This window comes from Hylobates moloch, unplaced genomic scaffold (assembly GCF_009828535.3).
Source record: "Hylobates moloch isolate HMO894 unplaced genomic scaffold, HMol_V3 SCAFFOLD_8, whole genome shotgun sequence".
In the NCBI taxonomy this organism is placed as follows: Eukaryota; Metazoa; Chordata; class Mammalia; order Primates; family Hylobatidae; genus Hylobates; species Hylobates moloch.
The window spans coordinates 76,583,499-76,609,296 of NW_026652283.1; the positions used below are offsets into that span (position 1 = coordinate 76,583,499).

The 25,798-nt window shown below is 49.6% G+C and overlaps 1 protein-coding gene across 1 annotated transcript in view; it reads left to right on the top strand.

Moving 5' to 3' along the window:
• STIMATE (STIM activating enhancer) overlaps window positions 1–25,798 on the top strand; it is a 61,137-nt gene that overhangs the window by 30,902 nt on the left and 4,437 nt on the right. The window contains exons 2-7 of the mRNA XM_032161304.2: window positions 11,510–11,558; window positions 14,219–14,314; window positions 17,043–17,164; window positions 22,044–22,156; window positions 23,191–23,268; window positions 24,023–24,172. Coding sequence (XP_032017195.1) covers window positions 11,510–11,558; window positions 14,219–14,314; window positions 17,043–17,164; window positions 22,044–22,156; window positions 23,191–23,268; window positions 24,023–24,172 — 608 coding nt within the window. The remainder of the gene's footprint in view (window positions 1–11,509; window positions 11,559–14,218; window positions 14,315–17,042; window positions 17,165–22,043; window positions 22,157–23,190; window positions 23,269–24,022; window positions 24,173–25,798) is intronic.

A 25,798-nucleotide genomic window follows, 5' to 3' on the forward strand; every position in this document is an offset into this window, starting at 1 on the left:
CGCCTTTCCCTACACCTGACAGGAGCCCACCACATTCCTCCTAACCCTGCATCTCTTGGGCTGCGCCTCGTGTTGACCAGACAGCTCCCTTAAATTGAGTATTTAATCTCAAGACAGTTGTACTTTTTGACTCAGTTTCTAAATAGGGCTGCAGCTGCTACCTGGAAATTATATCCCTTCCAACGCCTGTGTTTTTTGACTTGTTATCCTACCACTCTGTGACATCAAGTGTAAAATTCCAACTTCCTTCTGCCAGTCAATGGGTCCACGTGGAGCACCAGCCCGGATTGGGCTCTGAGGAGGACAGTGGAGCTGGGTGCCTGGTCTCCGTCCTCCACATGCCGAGTGGAAAACCAAACAACATAATGTTAAGTGAGCAGTCGGTGACCTGGGTGCTGTGTGAAGTAGACAGGTAGAATTGAGTCATCCATAATTGCCGTCCTATTGTGTGGCATCAGTAGCACTGCCCAAACTTCTGGGAGAGTGAGCACCACACCCTGGTATCCTCAGGGGAGGGCGTGAGCATGGGGAAAAGGAGGGGCTCTGGGCTCATGTCCGAGAGGAGAGAGCAAGTGAGATCGAGTGGGACTGGGAGCCCTGCCAGACCACTCAAGGCAGTAGACGGTGGCAAGCCCCACAGGTGCCCCGGCACCCAAGTGGCCTGATGGGTGCACGCTGCGGCCCTGCTGAGACAGCCTCTTCAGCGATCAAATTGTCAGAGTGAGAAGGTTTGCTAGTACACCATGCTGGCAAGAATGTGGGAATGGGTACTCGTGCTATTAGTGGGAGTGTGAATTGGCACAGCCTCTGTGGAGAGCGGCGCCACAGAATAAGCTGCACATAGCTTTTGATGTAGCAAGTGTGCCTCTAGGAATCTGCCCCTCAGATACGGGCCTGCACTGGCAGAGACAGCACATGGCAGGGACATTTGCGGCAGCAGCTCATAGAGTAAATGAGATGGCACAGCCACACTGTGGGATGCCATGTAGACTCTAATGAAAGAAAATGGAGCCATGTGTACAGTAGGTGAGAGCAGGAAGGTTAGACAGCGTGTAAAGCATGTGATGGCTTGTCCCCCTCCCCGCCTCCCCCCCACACAGATCTGTGCATCTGTGTGGTTGTCCAGCATGTCTTTGAAAGGATATGTAAGGTCTTGGGGACAGTAGTTGGCCTTGAGAAGGGAAACAGAGGGACTGGGATGTCAGCCAGAAGGGAGACTTTTCACTGAATATATTTTGTACTGATAATGGTTTGGCTCTGTGTCCCCACCCAAATCTCACCTTGAATTGTACGCCCATAATTCCCACGTTGTGGGGGGGGACCTCATAGATAATTTGAATCATGGGGGCAGTTTCCCCCACATTGTTCTTGTGGCAGTGAATAAGTCTCAGGAGAGCTGATGGGTTTATCAGGGGTTTCTGCTTTTGCATCTTCCTCATGTTTTCTTGCTGCCGCCATGTAAGAAGTGCCTTTTGCCTCCCACCATGATTCTGAGGCCTCCCCAGCCATGTGGAACTATAAGTCCAATTAAACCTCTTTTTCTTCCCAGTCTTGGATGTGTCTTTATCATACAGTAAATTGGTACCAGTAGAGTGGGGCATTGCTGAAAAGATACCCGAAAATGTGGAAGCAACTTTGGAACTGGGTATCAGGCAGAGGTTGGAATAGTTTGGAGGGTGCAGAAGAAAGGAAAATGTGGGAAAGTTTGGAACTCTCTAGAGACTTGTTGAATGGCAGTCAGGCACCATGGCTCACGCCTGTAATCCCAGCACTTTGGGAGGCCAAGGCGGGTGGATCATGAGGTCAAGAGTTCAAAACCAGCCTGGCCAAGATAGTGAAACCCCATCTCTACTAAAAATACAAAAATTAGCCGGGTGTGGTGGCGGGCGCCTGTAGTCCCAGCTACTCAGGAGGCTGAGGCAAGAGAATTGCTTGAACCCAGGAGGCAGAGGTTGCAGTAAGCCGAGATCACGCCACTGCACTCCAGCCTGGGTGACAGAGCAAGACTCCATCTCAAAAAAAAAAAAAAGAGAGACTTGTTGAGTGCCTTTGCCCAAAATGCTGATAGTGATATAGACAAGGTCCAGGCTGAAGTGGTCTCAGATGGAAATGAGGAACTTGTTGGGAACTGGAGCAAAGGTGATTCTTGCTATGTTTTAGCAAAGAGACTGGTGGCACTTTGCCCCTGCCCTAGAGACTTGTGGAACTTTGAACTTGAGAGACATGATTTAGGGTATCTGGAGGAAGAAATTTCTAAGCAGCAAAGCATTCAAGAGGTGACTTGGGTGCTGTTAAAGACATTCAGTCTTGTAAGGGAAGCAGAGCAGAATAAAAGTTTGGAAAATTTGCAGCCTGACAATGTGATAGAAAAGAAAAACCCATTTTCTGGGGAGAAATAAAAGCCAGCTGCAGAAATTTGCATAAGTAACAAGGAGTCAAATTTAATCCCCAAGATCATAGGGAAAATGTCTCCAGGGCATGTCAGAGGTCTTCACAGCAGCACCTCCTATCACAGGCCTAGGAGAAAATGGTTTCGTGGGCCAGGTCCCTGTGCTGTATGCAGCCTAGGAACTTGGTGCCCTGCATCCCAGCCACTCCAGCCATGGCTGAAAGGGGTCAATGTAGAGCTCAGGCTGTAGCTTCAGAGGGTGTGAGCTCCAAACTTTGGCAGCTTCCACATAATGTTGAGCCTGCGAGTGCACAGAAGTCAAGAATTGGAGTTTGGGAACGTCTGCCTAGATTTCAGAACATGTATGGAAATGCCTGGATGCCCAGGCAGAAGTTTGCTGCAGGGGCGGGGCTCTCATGGAGAGCCTCTGCTAGGGCAGTGTGGAAGGGAAATGTGAGGTCGGAGCCCCCACACAGAGTCCCCACTGGGATACTGCCTAGTGGAGCTGTAAGAAGAGGGCCACTGTCCTCTAGACCCCAGAATGGTAGATCCACCAACAGCTTGCACTGTTAGCCTGGAAAAGCTGCAGCCACTGAACGCCAGCCCATCAAAGCAGCCGGGAGGGAGGCCATACCCTGCAAAGCCACAGGGGTGGAGCTGCCCAAGACTGTGGGAACCCACCTCTTGAATCAGCATGATCATCAAAGGATCTCCTTGAATCAAAGGAGATCATTTTGGAGCTTTAAAATTTGACTGCCCAGCTGGATTTCAGACTTGCATGGGCCCTGTAACCACTTTGTTTTGGCCAATTTCTCCCATTTGGAGCGGCTGTATTTACCTAATACCTGTACTCCTGTTGTATCTAGGAAGTAACTAACTTGCTTTTGATTTTACAGGGTTATAGGTGGAAGGAACTTGCCTTGTCTCAGATGAGACTTTGGACTGTGGACTTTTAGGTTAATGCTGAAATGAGTTAAGACTTTGGGGGACTGTTAGGATGGCATGATTGATTTTGAAATGTGAGGACATGAGATTTGAAGGGCCAGTGGCAGAATGATATGGTTTGGCTCTGTGTCCCCACCCAAATCTCACCTTGAATTGTACTCCCATAATTCCCACATGTTGTGGGAGGGACCTGGTGGGAGATAATTTGAATCATGGGGGTGGTTTCCCCCATACTGTTCCTGTGGTAGTGAATAAGTCTCACAAGATCTGATGATTTCATTGGAGGTTTCCACTTTTTCATCTTCCTCATTTTCTCTTGCCACCGCCATGTAAGAAGTGCCTTTTGCCTCCTACCATGATTCTGAGGCCTCCCCAGCCGTGTGGAACTGTAAGTCCAATTAAACCTCTTTTTCTTCCCAGTCTTGGGTATGTCTTTATCTTTGAATTTCATTGAAAGAAAAAGAGAAAAGAATCTTTATTAGTTTACTAGAGATGCCATAACAAATAATCACAAACTTCTTGGCCTAAAACAGCAGAAATGTATGCTAACTGTTCTGAGGCCCCAAGTCCAGAGTCAAGGTGTGGGCAGGGGCCACAGTCCTTCCAACAGCTCTAGGAGAAGACCCTTTTTTGCCTCTTCCAGCTTCTAGTGGCTCCAGGATTCCTTGGCATGTGGCTGCATAACTCCATTCTCTGCTTCCATCTTCACAGGTCCTTCTTCTCTTCCCCCTCTGTCTCTACTCCTCCATCTCTCATAAGAATACTTATAATTGGATTTAGAGCCCACCTAGTTAGTCCAGAATGATCTCATCTCATGATCTTTAATTACATCTGCCAAGACCTTTTCTCCAAATAAGGTTGCATTTGCAGGTATTGGGGGTTGTGGGACATACCATGTGGGGCACCACCATTCAGCCATTATCATTGCCAACTAGATTTTGAGGGGAAAACTCACCTATATGCTTCTTACACTTAAATATAAAATTGAAAGAAGAGAGATTGAAAAAAATACCATAAAACACTACTAAAAGAATATACTTTTTGAATTTTATATACTCTCCATATATTCACCTTTTCCAAAAGATGTACTTTAATTCTAAGATGAGGCAAGTTTTTAGGCAAGTTAGATGGTACACAGCATAACTAGACTGAAAGCCCCTTGAGGGCAAGGACCATGTCTGTATTGTCCATTACTGTATCCCCAGCACAGAGTAAGTGCTCAGTGCTGGTGGAGTGGATGGGTGGGTGGATAGGAAAGGCGGTTGAAGAGATCGGGGCAGGGAAGCCTGTTAGGAGGCAGTCTCATCAGCCCAGGAAAGCAGTCCTGAGGGGCTGGGCTAGCTTGCTGGTAGAAATGGGGAAAGGGGCATATGCAGAAGACTCTTCAGTTGCAACTTAGCAGGGGAGATTGACAGCTGAGTGGGAAGGAGGGAGGAGAGTAGGGAGCCCCAGGGTGAGGACACTTCCGTTCTACGCAGAAATGGCAGAGCTGGGCAGGACTAGCAGGGTGGGCAGGAGACAACTTGGCTATGAGGGACCCAGCAGACTGGGCCAGCCTGCAGTTGGAGCATCACTGGGAGGCCAGGGCTGGAGGTGGAGGCTGGCAATCCTTCGGCATAGGAGCCCTGAGAGGGGAACTTTTCCCCGGGAGTCAAGAGGAGGAAGAGGAGGTTGTGGAGGGAAGACAGAACCACGGGAGATAGAGGAGAACATTCAGAGGGCTGGGTGGATGGCAGGGAGGTGAGCAGGGTTGGAGAATCATAGGATCCTCCTAGGATTGGACCCCTTTGCTGCCTGGAGGGCCAAAGGAGGGATTGGTATGGAGGGTTGCAGCTGGCAGACCTAAGGTCTCACGCTTCACAGAAACCAGGACGGGGGTGGCTCAGCCCCAGGAGTGGGGAAAACGGACACAGAGAGGAGAGGGAAGACAGGGTGCAGGGTAGGGACGCCACAGTGAGGCTTGCTCTCCTGAGCACATGTTCATTACTGAGGTTTCCATCTGTCTTCTCATTTAATCCTGGAGACAACCTGCCTGGCAGGTCATAGCAGCCCCCACCTTCCCCTTTTTTGTGGATATACAAAAGTCAAAAAGCTAGATAGTAGCAGAGACAGGATTCAAAGCCACATCTGTCTGACTGTGCCCAGGCTGTTGACCACTCCTCCTTTTCAGGGCTGATGAGACCCATGCCTGTCTTCAGGACACCTGTACACAAAAGGCCACAAGTCTGCTTAGGAGCCTGCTGTGGCTTGGGGACAATTGGCACACCTCATCACAGAAGCAACGGAACGGGACCTGTGTGCAGAGGCAGTGCCACTGAGTGCTGCAGGCCTCAGTCTCTACCTCCCCCTTCTCCCCTTTCTCTGCTCACTAGGGCTCTTTCAGGAATCACTGCATCAGCCTTGGCTTCCAGCTCTGTGGTCGGGAACCTGACCTGCACTTGAGGTGTGGCTGGTACCCTCCACCAGCCTCCACCTCAGGGGTGTGTGGGGATGAGGATGTGCTAGAAAGGGTGGCTTATGCTTTCCTGGCTCTGGCTCCATCTGGGCGAGTCCCCTTCATCCTGCAAAGCACTACTAATTAAGAAAGGTCTGTGGTCCTAGGACCCTGCCGGAGCCACTCTGAGCATGGTGTGGCTTCTGCAGGAGCAGCTTCCAGGCCCAGCAGGGCCCAACTGTTTCCATGGGACGGGGTGCCTGGCTCACTGTCTGTGAGGCACACAGAGACCCCTCCTTGTTTGTTGCCTGGAGATAAGTACCCCCGCCACCACATGGAACAGTGTTAACTCCCACCTCCCGAGTCAGCCCAGCCATCCTTTCTTCCACACCCCACTTCCACTGTCAGCAGAGCCTTCAGCTCAGCGTTTAAGACCCAACCGGAATCTGACCTCTTCTCCGTCTCCTGTTGCCCCAGTCAGTGCCAGCATGTGGTCCTGGTTACTGCGGGAGGTGAATGGGGGTGGGTGGTTGTCTCTAGTGGGCTCCCTGCTGCCACACCATCCCTGTAGGCTGCTCTCAGCACAGCAGCCAGAGGGAGCCTGTTGGGCTGTGGCTACAGCTGCCTGGCCACCACACACAGGCCCAGGTGGAGCTCTTAGCCTGGGCTCTGGGCGGAGGTCCAGCTGCCTCTCCCACACGCCCTGCTGCCCTGCCTGCTGGCCTCCAGCTCTCTGCCTGGACGGCTCTTCCCGAGACCCTCGTGACTTGGCCTGCACCGTCCTCGAGCCTGGGCTCTCCTTCATACCTCCTCACTGACAGTTCAGACCCCACGTGCCAGCCCTCTTCTCTCTTCACCTGCCTCTGTGTTTACCTCCACACTTGGCACCATCTGCCATGCTCCATATGTTATTCCTCTCCCTACTAGGATGTGATGAAGGCAAGGGTTTTGTGCATTTCATCTCCTGCTGAATGGGGCTTGTCACACAGCAGGCCCCTCAATAACATATGATGGTAGATGAATGAATTTTTCTGTTTTTTTTACCCCCTTTACCAAATTTGATTTGGAGAAGCTCTCTTAGTATTTCCTCTTCCTTAAAAAAAAAAAAAAAGACTCTGGACTGTTCTAGGGAAAGGGGATAGGAGGTGGAGAGGAAGGAGGCAGGAGCCCCACACTTCTGCTCTGATTCAGAAGAATCTGATTCCATTCTGAACTTGATCAAAGGTGCTCCTATATGTGGCTGTCGCAGGACACCCATGGGCACGGGCACACCATTCTCCTCCATTCCTTGTCTGAAGCCCAGCTGTAGGTCACACTGATTCTCCCACATCCCACTTTACTACATTGGCTCAAATCTCTGAGATAGGTTTGTCTTTTCTTTTGTAAATTCTGAAATAAAAGCAATGTGAATTCCTTGATCCATAATTCCTTTAATCAAAAGTAGCCTTTGGATTTTTTTCTTTTTTTTTTGAATCAGGGTCTCACTTTGTTCCCCAGGGTAGAGTGCAGTGACACTCTTGAGCTTAACCTCTTGAGCTTAAGTAATCCCTTCCCGCCTCAGCCTCCCAAGTAGCTGGGACTACGGGTGCATACCATCATGCCCAGCAAAAAATATATATAATATATTTTTTGGAGAAATGGGTCTTGCTTTGTTGCTCAGGCTGGTCTCAAACTCCTGGCCTCAAGCGATCTTCATGCCTTGGCCTCCCAAAGTGCTGGGATTACAGGTTTGAGCCATCACACCCAGCATAGCCTTTGTTAATAGTCACTTATGTATTCTTCTAGGAAAAAAGAATACGTAATACCAGCATAAATGTATATCCATTCAAAGTGGACATGAACAGAATCATGGTAGGCATATTATTCTAGAATTTATTAATATAATTTGAAAATCTTCTATGTTAGTCCATATAGATCTACCTCATTGTTTTTAATTTTATTTTATTTTATTTTATTTATTTATTTTTTTTGAGATGGAGTCTCACTCTTGTCGCCCAGGCTAGAGTGCAGTGGTGCGATCTTGGCTCACTGCAACCTCCGCCTCCCGGGTTCAAGTGATTCTCCTGCCTCAGCCTCCCAAATAGCTGGGATTACAGGCACACGCCACCACGCTCAGCTAAGGTTTTTTTGTATTTTTAGTAGAGACGGGGTTTTGCCTTGTTGACCGGGCTGGTCTTGAACTCCTGACCTCAGGTGATCTGCCCACCTTGGCCTCCCTAAGTGCTGGGATTACAGGTGTGAGCCACCACACCTGGCCTACCTTGTTGTTTTAGCAACTGCTTAGTATTGTATTGAATGTATGTACCATGTCATAGACCTAACCCCATACCGACAGGCATCAGTTTTAGTTATGACAGTATTGCAGCGAATATTCCTATACATCCTGACACACCTGCAATAATACTTGTATAGCATGCATCTGGCAGTGCATTGTAGATTAAAGGAGCATGGACATTTAAAATTTTGATAGATATTGCCAAGTTGACCTTTGTTTTTTGTTTCTTTGGTTTTTTTAAATTTTTTTCAGACAGTCTTTCCCAGGCTGCAATGCAGTGATGCGATACCTCACTGCAGCCTCAACCTCCTGGGCTCAACCAATCCTCCCAACTCAGCCTTCCCAAGTAGCTAGGACCACAGCCATGCGTCAAGACACTTAGCTTATTTTGTTTGTTTTTTGTAGAGATGGAGTCTCACGGTATTGCCCAGGCTGGTCTCAAACTCCTGGGCTCAAGCAATCCACTCCCTAAGTCTGGATTACAGGTGTGAGCCACTGCATCCAGCCCATGTTGACCTTTGAATGGTTACACTGGTTCATTCTTCTGGGATGTTTTTCCTCAAACTTTTTATTTCGAAAAATATTAAACTTACAGAAAAGTATTAAACTTTCAGAAAAGCCTAAATAATAGTGTAATGAATAGCCAAATACCTTTCACCTAGGTTCACCAGTATTGTGATGCTACATGTTTTCGTTTCCTCAGGCTGCCATAACCAAATATCACAGACTGGGTGGCTTAAACAACAGACACTTATTTTCTCACAGTTTCTGGAAGCTGGAAGACCACAATGAAGGTGTCAGCAGGTTGGGTTTCCTCCAAGGTCTCTCTCCTTGACTTGCAGATGACCATCTTCTCAGTGTTCTTGCATGGTCTTTTCTTGCTGCACTCACACATCTGTGTCCTAATCTCCTCTTCTTATAAGGATACCAGTCATACTGGATTAGGGCCTGCCCACATGCCCTCATTAAACCTTAATTACCCCTTCAAAGGCCCAGTCTCCAAATAGTCTCGCTCTGAGGTGCTGTGGGTTTGGACTTCAACAGATGACTTTGGTGGAGGGGGCACAATTCAGCCTATAATACCACATTTGCTTCTCTTTCCATATATATATATGTGTGTGTGTGTGTGTATATATATATATAAAATGTTAATATAATTATAACATATTTATTATACAATTTGTTGTATTATTTATAATTATAAAACCATTTATAATGTAATATATTTATTATACATAATTGTAATGTATAATATATTCCCTCAAACCACTCAGAAGTAAATTGCAGCCACTCTGTTACTTCAGCATGCATCTCCTAGGAACAAGAACATGCCCCTCAGGATATATTTGATGTCCTTTATTTTACAGTGATGGGGACAGATCCCCTGAAGCAGAAGGAGAAATGAGCATGCAGTGGCTCTGGCCCTGACTGGGGGTGTTCCCTCCAAACGGTTTTGTCCTGGCCTAGTGTTCTCCGGTCTCCTTCCTGAGTTCCAGCCCCCAAGTGAGACCTGGCATGCTTAAGGGAAGGGGCCTCCTGCTTCCAAGAGCTGTTCAGGCAAGCAGAACCTCTTGGCCTCGACTCCATATTCTCTGGCGTTGTTGAGGTTTGGGATCTGTGATGTGTCAAAGAGATGACAGACCTCCTCACAACTTCACCTGCTCATTGATCTCTCTCTCAACATGTCTCTCTAAACAGACTTGTTACTGCAATTCTTTGTATAGGCAGTCCTTGCCTGGCAAATGCAGACTGCCTGTGTTTATTCAGAGAGTAGGGTTTACTGTCTTGGCTACCATTTTCTCCTTCCCTGTCTCCCTTCTTCTCCTGCACCCTCGCTGGCAGCTCAGGACTCTGCCAGAAGTTGGTTCTTGCCCGCCACCAGGAGTAACGAGGCATCTTCTGTGGGCTTGCAACAGCGTCTGTTTCTTCCTCAGTACTTTTCTGTGGGAAAATATCACACAGGCAGCACTTTCAGTGTTTGTTTTAGTAGATAGAATCATTGTGGAAGTACTTGCCTAGCACCTCAATGGAGGATACGTAGCTTCAAAACTTTTCATTTCCTCTTGTTCGGGCCATCGTGTCTACAGACCCAAGGTTCAGACGTAAATCGGGCAAGTTCTTTGCTATCCAAGGCCAATCAGGTTGTTGCTGAATGAGTGCCCAGACATCCACTGTCTGCTCAATTAACAGAGCTTCTTTTCTTTTCTTTTCTTTTTTTTTTTTTTTTGAGGTAGAGTCTCGCTCTGTTGCCCAGACAGGAGTGCAATGGTGCAGTCTTGGCTCACCGCAGCCTCAACCTCCTGGGCTCAAGTGATCCTCCACCTCAGCTTCCGGAGTAGCTAGCACCAGAGGTGTGCGCCACCACACACGGCTAGTTTTTAAAAAATATTTTGTAGAGACGTGGTCTCACTCTGTTACCCAGGCTGGTCTTGAACTCCTGGGCTCAAGCGGTCCTCATGCCTCAGCTTCGCAAAGTGCTGGGATTACAGGCATGAGCCACCACACCTGGCCATAGAGCTGCCTTTCTAAAACTTAGTCCCAACATGTCTTTGACTCTGCTTAGAACTCTTCCCTGGCTTTTCCTTTCCTACAGGATTCATTCCAGTTTCATTGGCCCAGCATTCAAGACCCTCCCTCATTTGGCCCCTGCTCAGTTTGTCACCCTGTTACCTGCTGCTCCCCCAGGAGGTTCTCTTGTTACCTATTGTATTAAAGCCAAATTAAATGGGGCCAGACACACTCTGCCATGCTTTGTCCCTGTACCTGTTGGTTTGTGATATTTCCCAGAACGTGTCTTTTCTCCCCTCCCTGATCCATTTGCCAAATTCTTACCCAGCCTTCAGGGCTTGGCTTGACCGTCCCCCATCAGTAAAGTCTCTTCTTCACTGGAAGATGGAAGACATACAAACACTTCGGTCCCCACTGCAGGGTTGGCCATCCTTCCCTTGTGCCATCATTCTGCCACAGACTTCACTCTTCTCTAGCATGTGTCACACCGTATGTGATATGTACGTGTCTAGCCCCCTGGTTGCAAGACAATTGGTTTTACCTTTGTATCCTTAGTGCCTGGGTTGGAGTAGGCACTCAATAAACGTTTGAGTTGATGATGGATTTGTCCTTGAATAGAGCCACATCCTGAAGTTAGAAGCAGCTGCGTTCCACTTTGTCGTTACCAATCCTTGTCTGAGTGAGCCTTGTGTGTCACAAAGGGAAAAATACAGTTTTCCACATGCTATGAGGAGTCCTTCTCCCTAAGTGTCCAGTTCTAAAGAGTCCATACCAATCATCAGCAACACAGGACCTCAGTGATCTTCGCAGGGCTTACTGTATGTTGTTACATGTTAAAAGAGTGTGTGTATTACCTTGGTTATACACACAGTGAGTAGACTGATAACCCAGCTTGTTATGTGCATCTTGCTTTATGTTACTTCTTTGGAAAACTACGGATGTCTGTCTTTTCTTTCAGTCAAACGCTTCAGAGAACCAAAGCATGAAAGACGTCCGTGGAGGATATGGTATGTGTTTAGGTATTAGTTCATTCTGGAGTACTTTCGACTATGTTGGGGGTCTTGGGGCTGGGGGTGGGGTATGGTGTTGGAGTGGGGAGGGCATGGAATGTGAGAAATGATACATAATATAATGTATCTGGAATCCCTGAATTAAATTCATTAGGAACTATGTATATTATGAAACCATTTCTGTTTCTCCAGGTAACTTTTGATCCTGCCTTTATTTTAGAATCACTCTGCTTCCACTTCCAGAAGATGGAAGATACACAAATACATCAGTCCCCGATGCTGGCTCCTTCATCTACCTGTTGTTAGATTTGGTTTAAATTCCTGGATTCTGTAGTCTGTATGTGCAAGCAAAAACTAACCTAAATTTGGAGATCAAACATAGCATATAAATGCTCCTCTCTCCAAATGAGTCTTTCTTGGTCCTAGCGTAAAGGAAAACTATTTCTCTACTCAAAATACTTCTGACACCAAATATATGAGGGTTTTCTTCCCCCAGCATCAACCAGCTTTCCAACTCTGTAAATACCACTTGGGTGTCCCATAATTTAATTCACTTCTGACACTTAACTACCTGGAGTTAGAACAGAATCCACAGGTTAAGGGCTCAGTCCCACAAACTGCCCCCTTCTTCAGTGCCAGTTGCAAGTAGTGGGGTCCTCAGGGTATCCACATTTCTGTCCAACTTTGCTATAAAGTCAGGGGTTCCCACAACCCCCACTTCCCCACTAAGGTTCAGTAATTTGCTAGAACGGCTCATAAAACTCAGGGAAACATTTACTGATTTATTATAAAGGACACAGATGAACGCTAGATGAAGAGGTGCATAGGGTGAGGTCCAGAAGGGTCCTGAGCACAGGCGTTGGGGTGTGCCCCACTCCCAGCACGTGGATGTGTTCACCAGCCCGGAAGCGCTCCAAATCCCATTGTTTAGGGATTTTTATGGTGGATTCATCATGTAGGCATGACTGATTGTTAACTCAGTCTCCAGCCCCTCCCTTCTCCCTGGAGGGTGGGGGATTAGGACTGAAAGTTCCAAGTTTCTAATCACGACTTGGTCCTTTTGGTGACTAGCCCCATCCTGAAGCTATCCAGGAGCCCACTAAGACTTGCTTCATTAGAGCAAAAGCCTCCTGTCTTCCGGGAAATTCCATGAGGTTTAGGTGCTCGTATCAGGACCAAGGCCAAAGACCAAATACTAGAACAAAAACTCCTCTTAGCACCTCTGTTACTCAGGAGATTACAAGTGTTTTAGGAGCTCTGTGTCGGAAACCAGGACAGAGACCAAATACATATATTTCTTAAATAGACTTTGATATATATATCAGGCATATATTTATTTCACAGAGGATGATCCTGCAGTCACAATTTTTCCTTCGTAAAATGGTGGTAAAGAAGTAGGTTCTAAAGACAAAACTCCAAAATAATACATCACTTGGAAGGATACTGTCAGCTCTTCAAGACAGCACTGTGTCCACAAGAAGCTGCCTGTTTTAGGCTGCCTTGGGCTTCTACCTTTCCTAACAAAATAGCCATTTTATCCTTCAGAGGAAACGTCAGTAATGACTGTGATAAAATTTTTAAGCGTGTACTTGCTTTTTCTTAAACGTGTTGCTGGCGAATTTGATAATTCTTTTTATTTTCCCCCCATTGATTTTTCTCAAACCCTGTTAACTTCAGAATGTGTGACTCCCACCTCAGGGCTGGGGCAGACCTAGCTTTGGAGCTCTCTGAGTCTTACGTGCGTTGTCCTTTGGTAACTCCTCCTTTCCAGTGAGTCTAGGGAATGATTTTCCAGCCACTGTCACTGGGTTGCTCTGGATAATCTCTGCAGTCCTGAGACCCTGCCCAGCTGGGAGGCTGTGAGAGACAGCCATGACTAAGAGGTGCCTCGACCACAGAGGAGAGTGGCTGCCTGGTGCTCGTGGTGGAGGACATACTGAAGGCACACGCTGTCTCCACCATGCTCCTGTCACATGGGTGGGGGATAGCTCCTCTCAGAGATTAACGCCCTTGTTTTTTCTTTTTTGAAATGCTTACCATCTAGTCCAGGGGCTGGCATGCTACAGCCCGCAGGCCCGGTGTGTATGATTGGAATAGCTGTGTCTATGCATCATTCTCTAGCGGCAGGGCTGAGGAATTGAGACAGAGATCGTATGGTGCACAAAACCTCAAATATTTATTCTTTGGTCCTTTACAGAAAAAATTTGCCTACCCTGATCTAGCCCATTGTTTAAATGGCAGCAGCTGAAATTTCTTTAGGGTTCCAGCTGCAGTACTGGATTTGTGCACATCTTGTTAATTTCACACATAATTTAGCTCATTGTGAGTGAAGTTGAATGGGAGCTCTTTAAAATAGAGGCACCTTGGACTTCATCACAAAGCAGTGATTGAGCATTTTATTTTGAAGTAAAAAAATTTAAAACATATTTTAAATATCAATCCTTGACCTTTTAGGGATTTCAAAGGCAATGTTATTGAAGGCTTTGAAAGGTGGCTGAGATGCCAAGCCTGAGTTAGTGCTCAAGGCCCCAGGAAGAGATGACCAGTGATTGGAAGGTTGGGGTGGCTTTTTTCCTGTTTCAGTCTTCTCATTTTCCTCAAATTGGATATTGCCCTCCTGTCAGGCTAACAAGCAGTGTTGGTTTTATTTTGTACAGGTTTTTAGACACTTCCAAACAAGCCATAGGGATGCTGTTCATCCACTTTGCAAATGTATACCTAGCAGATCTCACTGAAGAGGACCCTTGTTCACTGTAAGTGGCCCCTATTTGAGTGCAAACATCAGCTGCCCCCCCATTGAAAATATAGGCTGGCCTTACTTTCTGCTGCTGGTCCTGCTCCCTCTGGCTCGAGGAGAGAGTGCTCCCCTTTTCCTCTGTGCTCCTCTGAGAGACCATCCTGTACATGCTGTCCTGGAGCTCACATACACAGCTGTCAGTTGGCTTGTAGGGCTTTGCGTGGTGACACTTGCCCCCTGCACTGGCTTTCTGTTCATCAATCCAAGTTCTGTCCTTTGATTTTCTAGTGTCCTTATGTCTCCCAGTTTCCAAGCCGCCCCTGGCAAGGAAGGATAATGCCCTACAGGAGTGTCTCTGTGCTGGAACCAGGACACACCGGGGCTTCTCTGTGGCGTCAGCCATTCAGGTCAAAACTGTTGTTGACCCTCATTGACCGCTTCCACCTTATCATTGCAACGTGCCTTCCATGCAGCCCCCAGAGCAATCCATCTGTGACCTCAATCCAGCCATGATATTCTGTCCTCCTTGCTGATGGCACCCACATAGTGCTTCTCTTAGCAGGTGGAGTGGCAGAGGAGGCTTGCCTACCTCATCCTGGCCTCATCTTCTGCCTCCCTTTGTCCTCATAGCAGCCTGCCATATATTAATGGAGACTTTGATTATCCCCGTTTTACAGTTGTGGAACTGAGGCACAGAGAGGTTATATATACTGTAAGTTCACACCGCTCAGGAGTCATGGAGCCCAGCCAGTCTGGCTTCCAGGGCCCACATGATGCTTTGCTGTCTGTCAGAATCGTCTATGTTGAGGATGGAACATAGAACTTTCTCTCTTTATTCCCGAGGCATGGCACACAGTAAGCTTGTAAATGTTTGCTAAGTGAATGAATGAAAGTAAGGTCTGTGTGTACATCACATGTCCCTGTTCTCGCAGGCGTGAGATGCTCTGGACACAAAGTAGCTGAGAGCAGCATAGCCTCAAGCTAGAGGGAAATTGCCTTGGAAGCAGTTGCTGCTCCTGCCATCTCTGGTCTGAGAGTGACCCCTTGTGATTTTACAGAGGAAGGGCAGGCAGGAGAAATGCCCCCTCCCTCTTTGCACTGGTTTTCCTGCTGACCTACCCTAGCACAGGCTGCACCCTCTGGCATCAGAGTGCTGTGTGCGCATCACCAAAGCTCCAGCCCGGGATAGGAGGCTGTGAGGCTACACAAAATGTCTCAAGCCTCAGCCACTGGAAAGCTCACTACACCTGGAGCGTGTGGTGTCCTGCAGCTTACCTGCAAGGATTTCAGAGCCACATGGTATCGCAGAGGGTCAGTACTGGACCCAGTGCCCTTGTCTCCCACTCTGTCTACCATAGAGAGCTGGGGCTTGTGGTCAGCAGTGCTCAGCTGGATCTGGGTACAAGGCCCTCAAGAGAGGGTGAGTGGAAAAGGGCCTTTCTTTGGTGAGAGAAGAGATTTTGTGTTAGATGGAAACAGACCTTACAAGAACACAGTCCATGTGGCATGCCCTTCAGAGCCTCCTCCTCTCACTCCCCCAGTTATCTTGCCTTTTCCCATGGGGAGTAAAGCTCTCTCTTTAAAGTGTAGGCCGGGCGCAGTGGCTCAGGCCTGTAATCCCAACACTTTGGGAGGCCGAGGCGGGCAGATCCCTTGAGGCTGGGAGTTCAAGATCAGCCTGGCCAACATGATGAAACCTGTCTCTACTAAAAATACAAAAATTAGCTGGGTGTGGTGGTGGGTGCCTGTAATCCCAGCTACTTGGGAGGCTGAGGCAGGAGAATCACTTGAACCCAGGAGGTGGAGGCTGCAGTGAGCTGAGATTGTGCCACTGCACTCCAGCCTGGGCAATAGAGGGAGACTCCATCTCAAAAAAAAAAAAAAAGTGTAAAAATACTACTTATGCTTGACTGCAGATGGGGACGGGCGAAGACCATGTGGCCCTGCCCTCTTTGTCTGCGAAACCCGAGAGGCTGTTTTCCTGAACCTCTCTGGTGCAGCAGCACTGTTCTGGGCCTCCTGGGCTGGACTGTCAGGGAGTGAGCAGAATTATTGCGTAGGTGTTTCTGTCATCAGTTAAGTTCTGTTTCCTGTTGATTTCCTTGGCTGCTTCCAGGTACTCTGTCTTCCATTGAACCTTCTCCTGGCAGAAGCACTGGCAGGTTTTTGTTTTGTTTTGTTTTGTTTTGTTTTGTTTTGTTTTGTTTTGTTGAGACAGAGTCTCGCTGTGTCACCCAGGCTGGAGTGCAGTGGTGCGATCTCAGCTCACTGCAACCTCCACCTCCCGGGTTCAAGTGATTCCCCTGCCTCAGCCTCCCGAGTAGCTGGGACTACAGGTGCGCACCACCACGCCCAGCTATTTTTTTTGTATTTTCAGTAGAGACAGGTTTCACCGTGTTAGCCAGGGTGGTGTCTATCTCCTGACCTCGTGATCCACCCGCCTTGGCCTCCCAAAGTGCTGGGATTAGAGGCGTGAGCCACCGCGCCCGGCCAGCACTGGCAGTTTTAAAGTGTCTTTGTCCCTCACTCACCTCCCTCAGGTGGTCCCACTCCTGATGAGCTTCGGCACATGGTTGGGGGGCACCTGGAAGTGACAGCTACACTGGCACATGAGGGCTCCCTGCCCCCAGAACGGGCCCAAACAAATGCTGAGTCCATCCGCTTCCCTCAGGCCACCCTGCATCAGCCATGACCTCTGGCCCCGTGGCTTCTGCCGTGACCATGTGTGTGCCCTGTCCTTACAGGTACCTCATCAACTTCCTCCTGGATGCCACTGTGGGCATGCTGCTCATCTACGTAGGGGTGCGCGCCGTCAGCGTCCTGGTGGAGTGGCAGCAGTGGGAGTCCCTGCGCTTCGGCGAATATGGTAATGTGCTGTGGATGCCGGACAGGGCGTGAGGGAACTGCTGGAGGTCTCTGCTCCTTGCCCCATGCGGCCCACCAAGCAAACAGATCCAGAAATGGCTGGAGAGCTGCCATTGTCTCCTCTGTGTGGTAGAGGGGGCTATTCTGGGTTTGAGCACACCTTCCTGTGGGTATGGGTGCCTGCTTTACCACCAAGGCCCTCACCTTATGGCAGGGAAGGTGGCAGGAGGCAGGAGACACTAGACGCAGAGAGAGGGCTGAATGTCTGCTCCTTCTCATAGAAGACACCAGCAGTCCCACATACAGGGCCGCAGGGCCTCTTCATTCTGCCAAGCTTCCTGTAGAGCTCACACCACCTGCCTACCAGGTTAAAGAGATGGGGCAGCTCTCATTTTTTGAAGGTGTTCAGTAACGAGGTGGCAAGCCCTGCCCCTCTTTCTGCTGCACATCTGTGCTTGTCCTGTTGCTAGGCCATTCCACACGGCTGGTACTGGAGGGTGCCTTCCTCAGGCCCTCACTGCCCTCTGAGGTTTCAGGACAGAGTTAGGGGTAACATCAGCTCTCTGCCACCCTCACAGCTGGCCCTAGGTGTCTGCAGACAGAAGCTCCTCTTCCAGGTGGAGCAGCATCAGTGGAGCCTTTGCCTTGAGAGGGTCACAGAGGACAAGAGGGAGGGAGAGCAGATGGAATTCGGGATCCCCACTCTCCTGTCCTGGTCATGCCTCCCAAAGAGCTCATGGCTGTGGGCTCAAGGGCCACTCACTTCTAGATGGCTGAAGATTTACAGGGCACTCACAGTTTAAAAGGGGAGCTGGCTATGAGTGCCTTGGGTATTTCCAGAAATGTTAAGTAATTGTTTGTCTCCGTTGAGGGGAGATGAGCTCAGGGGAGGGCTTTTCTTAGCCCTGTTACTTGATGCCTGATGAGTCACTGACTTAAGATAGTGTCCAACACACAGTGTGTGCCTCCTATGGCTCCAGGGAAGGCTTCTGAGAAGCTGCGAGTCATTGAGTCCTCAGCTGCAGAACAGAAATGGACCACAGTGGGGGGACCAGCACAGCATCATCTTCATTTATAGAATGGGCACCCAAAGGAGTTAAGTGACACACAAAGCTCACCCAGCCAGTGCATGGCTATGGGAGCCTGGGCCTGCTGCACCAGGATACCTAAACCCTCCCACCACCCCCACAAACAGTGCTCACAACTACTCCTTTGCAGTTGAGATCTCTTCTAGAAGGCATGGCTCCCAGCTCTACTATAGCTGACCAGTGCTAAGGTGAATCCACCATAGTCTGTCAGGTGCCGCTCAGTGACCTGGGAGTGAAGATCAGGTCTGGTTCAGATACACCAAGCATTAATGCTACCAGCCGTTCCCTCACAGTTTGTCTTCATCCCCAAGGGTGGATGGAAAGGAAGAAGGCAGTGGTTGTGTTTCAGCCGCCTCCTCAATCTCTTGGCCTGCCTCGGCCCCTGCCCCTGGGTCATCCCACCACTGCCTTTGGGAGCCAGAGTCTTCAAGCCAGAATGTCTCCAAATAAAGCTGCGGGGACCATCCTGAGTCCTCCCCAGGCTGAGGAAGGATAGCTTGTCTGCTCAGTTACCTGTTGTTTTCTATTTCCATCAATTTCTGTTGTTTTCTATTGCTACTGTAACAGATTTCCACAAACTTCATGGCACAAATTGAAACAACACAAGTTGATTATCTTTTTTTGTTCAGAAGTCTGCCATGGGTCTCACTGGGCTAAAGTCCCGGTGTCAATGGGGCTGGCTTCTGGAGCCTCTGGGAAGATTGTTTTCTCGCCCTTTCCAGCCTCTAGAGTCTGCCTGTAAGCCTTGGCTCGCGGCCCCTCCTTCCATCTTCAAAGCCAACAACAGTCGCTGGGTTTATCCTACATCGAGTTGCCCTGACTTCCTGCGGCCTTCCACTTTAAAGTGTCCTTGTGATTACATTGGCCCCACCTGGACACTCAGAACACTCTCCCTGTCTTAAAGGCAGCTGACTAGCAACCTTAATTCCATTTGCAGCCTCAATTCCCCTTTGCTGTGTGATGCTACACACTCACAGGTTCCAGGGATTTGGATGTGGGCAACTGTGTCGGGCTGTTATTCCGCCTCCCACACCTGTTATCCTGCCCATTCATTTGAGGCAGAGGTCCCCACAGCTCTCTTCTCACGTAAATGAACAAGGGGCTTATTTTTCTAGGATGTGTCTTTTGTTCCTAGAAGAGAAGGCCAAGAGTTTGCTGATGAGAATGTGGGACTCAGGGAAATAAGCCACACAGCCCTGGCGGTTGAGACCAGATCCAGGTGACACATGGTGTCTGCACTCTGATTACCAGGCCACTCTTTCCCATGTGGAAGCCCTGACATCTGGGTCACGGTGCTTCATGGGTCTTGCTGCCCGTGCCTGGCCAAACTCTCCCTTTTGGAAGCCTCTCGCCACAGATGTGTTCCCTCCTTTTGGCCCCTATTGCTGTGACTTCTACTGAGGAAATAATTAAATCCAAACAAAACACCCACATGCCTGAGGTTGTTCATTGCAGTAAAAAGCAAGACACAAAAGGGCCGGGTACAGTGGCTCACACCTATCATTCCCAACATTTTGGGAGGACACAAAAGGGCCAGGTACAGTGGCTCACACCTATCATTCCCAACATTTTGGGAGGCTTAAGCGGGGAGGATCACTTGAGCCCAGGAGCTTAAGACCAGCCTTGGAAACAAAGCAAGACCCCGTCTCTACAAAAAAAATTTTTTTTAATTAGCCAGGCACAATGACATGCATCCTTAGTCCCAGCTACATGGGAGGATGAGGCGGGAGGATGAGGCAGGAGGATCACTCAAGCCTAGGAGTTTGAGGATGCAGTAAGCCGTGTTCATGCCACTGCACTCCAGTCTGAACGACAGAGTGAGACCCCATCTCTAAGAAAACAATAACAGTAATGACAAAGCAGGACATACAACACTGCCTGGCATGTCTGTCCTTTAAAGAGGAGACTGTGGGAGACATTTGAAAGACTCGCAAGTGAAACAGGAATCAGGAAATACAGCAGCCACGTGCGCTTCTCCCAACGGTGGCTGCGTGAGATCTGGGTTCCCAGAGGAAATGGTGTGCCAGACGGGGTCACAGGTGCTTTTTCTCTTTTCTCACATTTCTGAACTTTCTTATTTTAGCATCTAAAGAGGCAGCTGCAGCTAAGTTGTGTAGCAGAAACCTAGAACACTGGGGCAACGTGAGGCGTATGGGAGGAAAAGCATTTTCCTCCTTGTCAGTCACTTAAAACTGAAGAGCAGATGGAGTGAGCACACTGAGCGAGCGGACATCCTTCCATAGTAAATAAGCGGTGCCGCGCGCTCTGCTGGCTCCCGAACACTCCAGTCCTCGCAGAGAGATTTCCTAGTGGCGCTCTCTGTCCAACTGTCCTCAAACCTACTTAATGGGTTCTCACAAATAAGTTCATCTGTTGTTTTGAGAACTGTTGTTGATAAGGTTAGGTGACTTACCAAAAGGAAAAGGATTGCAAAACTCATTAACAACCTGGCAAGGAGGGATTATGCTTATGAAATGGGTTTTTTGGCTCAAATGTCTCCTATCCCTTAAGTGAAAGTAGAAAGGAAGACCTCAGAAGAGGCAACTGATGTGTTTCTGCCACACTTCTCCCAGAGTTTTCCAGAAAAGGGAATGGCCTGGTGTTTTGTCCATTGCAGCTGCATAAAGTCATTCCCTTGTGTACAGCTGACAGGCTTGGGCAGGGCGTGGGCCTCCAGCACGGGTGCCCAAACAGGGATTGCTGCAGAAACAATAAAGCCAAATGAGAAGCTGGAGATTTCTCTTTGGACCAAATTATCTTCTCACAGCCTGGATTACGGCCTTTGCCCCCCAGCCTCCTGCCCCCCCACCGCCCCCAAAATGCTGCCCTGTACCCCCTCTTCTGGCCAGCTGTGGTAAGGCAGCTCTGGCAGAACTTCCAGAGTGAGCCCCAGGTGGCCTTCCCACATCCCACTCTCCCCTGGGGTCTCCCACTTTGGGGAGGCCTGTATGGCTCCCAGGAGCCACCCTAGGGTTCTTCATATCACAGGATCATTCCCTGGAGGGGCTGGTCTTCTCACCATTCAAAATGTCCTGGAGGCATTCCAGGGCCTGCACGTCCCCCAGCTTGGACTATTAGGTCCCTCGGTTTCTCAAGCATGGTGACTGAAGGGGTCCCAGATGGACCTTTGTCACAGCCCTGGGCCCTGGCCCATCCCTCCCACCTCCTTGCCCCAAGGACTTCTCTCTTCACTTCCTTGTCCCTGGCGAAGGTGTTTGGGGTGACCCATGCTGGACAGAGTCCAAATTCCTCCAGAGTCACGTTTCTGCTCTCAAGAGGCTGAGGTATCAGGGACAGCCCGGGGAGTTGGGTAAGGGATGGGAGATGGGGAGGTGGGAGACAAACAAAGCGACTGGGTCCTGCTTCATCATCCACAAACATCAGTCCACTCATGGACAGAGAAGGGAGGGGCAGCCCTGCCGTCACTGGAAAAATCAACAACGGATAAGAATAGCAGTCTTGCTTCATACAGCTTCTGCTGCCAGCAGGCAGAAAGAACAGCTTTTCTGAGCTCCAGCAATAAGCACTTCCTAACTGTAGTGCTTTTTAATCCTATCTTAGAATCTCTTAAAAGAAAGGCCATTTTAGTATCTTCAAATAAGGAATTCTCTGATTTTATTTAAAATACTGCATTTGTCTGTTAAGGATGAGGTAATCCTTTGGACTTTTGGGGGGCTCATTAAGTACCTTTAGAGCAAGGGTTCTGGGGTGCGTGTCGGGGAGTGGGGTGGGGACATCATCTCACTCAGATGCCTGGGCCCTGTGTGACTAAGCACCCACCTGTCCCTGCAGGAGACCCTCTGCAGTGTGGAGCCTGGGTCGGGCAGTGCGCTCTTTACATCGTGATCATGATTTTTGAAAAGTCTGTCGTCTTCATCGTCCTCCTAATACTTCAGTGGAAAAAGGTTTGCTTCGTCCCTGCATTATTAGCAGCTCCTTGCCACGCTGAGCAAGCAGCACTTCCTCCTCATCACCCACACATGCCAACTCTAGGAAAACCAAACTTCTGTTTTAACTCTGTGAATGTGTCCTGGATTTGGTCTGATACGGCAACTACTCCAAAGAGCTTGTCAATTCTTAGCATCCATAGACTTTAAATGTCTGTTCTAGATGAAGCCTTGGGATGTATAAAACTAATGAAATACAGTCCCTGCCCTCGGCTTGCTACCATCCGATGGTGGTTTTTAGGCCTTGCGACGATACATGTTTCTACATCGGCAAACATCCTGTCACAGACCTCTCTTGGCTGGTAGTTTAACGGAGCCATGTGGTGCCACGGGCAGCTTCCACAGTCTGTGACCTTCAGCGTGCCGATGCCCTGGCCAGCCCACGGGCTCCCCAACCATGGCTTCTGCCCTCTGACCCCAGTTCTGTGTAGGTAAACCCCCACTCCTCATCCCCGAATGCCCACATGAGACCAGCCAGAAGCCTTTGAGAAGAAGTGGCTCAGCTTGGCCTCCTTTGGGTTTTATTTGTGTTTGGATTTTATTTAAGAAAATAAGCCAAGGCTTTTCAGAGCTGTTGTCTTTTAGGGGTGGTTGAGGTGTGGGATTTCTGTTAGAAAGTGGTCTGGGGCCTCGTTGCTGGTGTCTATAATGAGCACCCACTGTGTTCACCCCTCCAGCCCCCTGAAGCCCACACTCCACTCTCCCGGTGGGCACTGCTTGCTTTGCCCTGGCTTGGTGGCTGTGAGCCCACTGCACTTTGCAAGTCCACACTGAGGGGAAGCTGCCAAAGCACCAGCTGCTTAATGTGGTCTCCAAGGGTTCCTTGTGGACAGTCTCATCTGGGAACCCTGGGCATGAAGTGCTGCTCCTGTTGGGCTTTGGGGGAAGCGTCTAAGCTAAGGCTCCCTCAGGGCCTGTGGGTACCACCCACCCACCCCAGGCACACTCTTGGTGGCCTCTCCCTACTTCACTGAGTCTGCTTCTCTTTACAGGTGGCCCTGTTGAATCCCATTGAAAACCCAGACTTGAAGCTGGCCATCGTCATGCTGATTGTCCCCTTCTTTGTCAACGTCAGTGCCATGTTGCGTTTTTATCCTGGTTTGCTCCCTGCCTGGCAGGGTTCCTGTCCAAAGTTCTGAGTCTGACGGCTCACCTTGTAGCCCTCAGGTCTTTGCATGACCATTTGCCACCTCTCCCACCCCCAGACCTGGAAATGGCAGGATTACCCCCTCAAAAGGCAGGGCCCCATCCCAGGGCTCCCATCCAGGATGGAGGGGCCTGGGAGCTTTGTCTTGTCCTCCCTGCCGAGGGGTCTCCCACCAAGAAGCCCCACCCATGTGTAACGCCAGCCTCTAGTTCAGGATCATTCCAAACGTACCCATCGTTCATTCCTGACCACAGATCTTGAGAAACTCCCGAGCACAATGGCTAGAAGTTACGAAACAGAAGTGGTGAGGGAAGCTGGGACAAACAGATGATGGCAGGGTGTGCCGGCCACCCACACGGAGTCTGTGGGGAGGGGCCCGGAAGGCGTGTCCAGAGACCTTGCTTCCAGGCCCCAATAAGGCTATTCCCCCAATTACCACAACAAAAACCCCTCAGGGCACGTTCCTTGCACACTCTGATCAGAAAACTGAACCCGAGGATGTGGAGACTGGGAATCTCTTTCTAAGCTTTGGGAGATAGCAGGGTGATTGGATTGGGTTTTCCTTTGCATAGCTCTGGATCTTATAACCTGGAATGGGAGTGGGCGGATGGGGGCTGTTTGGCTTTGCTTTGAAAAATGGTTTATCCCAAAGTAACCTGCACTTTTCCTTCCCGCAGGCTTTGATGTTTTGGGTAGTGGACAATTTCCTCATGAGGAAGGGGAAGACGAAAGCTAAGCTAGAAGAAAGGGGAGCCAACCAGGACTCGAGGAATGGGAGCAAGGTCCGCTACCGGAGGGCCGCATCCCACGAGGAGTCTGAGTCTGAGGTACGGCCTCCCTGACTCTCCAAGGGCCCAAGCTGTCCTATCGCTGGCCCAAGGGGGTCTCTGGTCTCACGTTTGTGTATGTTCTTCCCTTGAGTGCTGAGTCACAGTGCGAGTCAGAGGGCGGGAGAAGAGGCTGAGCCAGAGAGGAGCGAGGGACAGACAGCTCTGTCCAGCCAGGACCCATTCCCACTGTCCCTTGGGCCTGCCTAGGGCAGGAGGGCAGAGCAGATGGGGGTGGCTTGCCTGCGACAGTTCCTCTGTCAGTGGAGATGACAGACAGGAGAGAGAAGTGCTGCCTCGTTTGGTGAGCTGGCAAGTACCGTCATGAGCCTAATGGTTGACCTTCAAGCATTAGGGTATTTGAATCTCTGCCCAACACTAAAGAGCAAGGGAAGTGTTGGCTCAGACAGCTGGAAACTTCTAAAATATAGGGGTAGCCAGACCTTGCAGGAGGAACCTCATCCCCCCCCTTATTTTCTGGTCTTCTGAGTTCAAAGGTTTGGACCTCAGGAAAGAACGGTGGCCATGAATAGCAGCCCTGAGGCCAGGATATGTGTTCTGGTGGCCCCGCAGCACTCACCCCACATCTGCGTGCAGGGCCAGCTCGTGGGAGGCATGGGAGGCCTAGGAAGTGTGCAGGTGGGAGCTGCAGAAAAGCTGAGACGAACATCTTCCCCGGAGAGGCTGTCAGACACGTGGGTGAGGTGCAGGTGGACACATAAGTAGCTTGTCATGACACCGTAATATGTTCTAAGATTGAAGCATAGGCAGAACCCAACGAGGGCCCTGGGACAGCCTGGAGGGAGTTTCAGAAGACGAATAGATAGTAGGACAGAGGGGAAGCCGTGTCTTCTCTAGGTGCTTGTCTCTAGAATTTGGCCAGCACCTGTCATATGAGAACTTGGTGAACATTAGGTGAGTGGCAAACAGTGTTGTAGGCAGAAGCAGCAGCTCATGAGCATTCACAGTCACATGGTTTAGTGTCTGGGCCATAGTGTGAAATGCACTGTGGCTTGTATTCTGGAGCATAGGACAGAAGGACAAGAAGTGAGGCACAGGCTGAGCTAGATGGGCAATGCACTGTGATCCAGGCTGAGGCATTGGGATGTACTTGTACAGGCGGTGAGGAGCAGGGGGAGTGTGGTGGTCGGGACCAAGACGAGAGGCAGGAAGCCCTGCGAGGGAACAGTGCAGGGAAGAGGAGATGAGACTGCCTGCCCTGCCCTAGAACAGGAGTTCATGTTTCCCTACACAGGTGGGCTTTGGACCTCCTGATCCCAACCTAGGTGGTTCCAACCTTTCCCTGATATTCAGAGGTCTAAGGAGCCAGGCAGGTGGGCAGGGGATGAGTGTGTTTGCCCCAGCTGCATGGCTGAGTCATTCCAGGGGCTTAGAACAGCAAAGTGCCGCTATTTGTCTTCAGCAGTTACAGAGTTGGCTCAGAGCAGCCACGCTGAACTCCCCCTGCCCACAGATGCTTTCTCTTCCTTTTGAAAGAGGCTTTTCAGTCTGCCTCTGCAGTATTTAAGGCAGCTTCAACAGCTGCATGTGGTCATGGTTGAGCTTTTTTTAGCCAGGGTGACCTTAGGCTGCAGATCCCTGCTGAGTTTGTCCTGATGGAGGTCG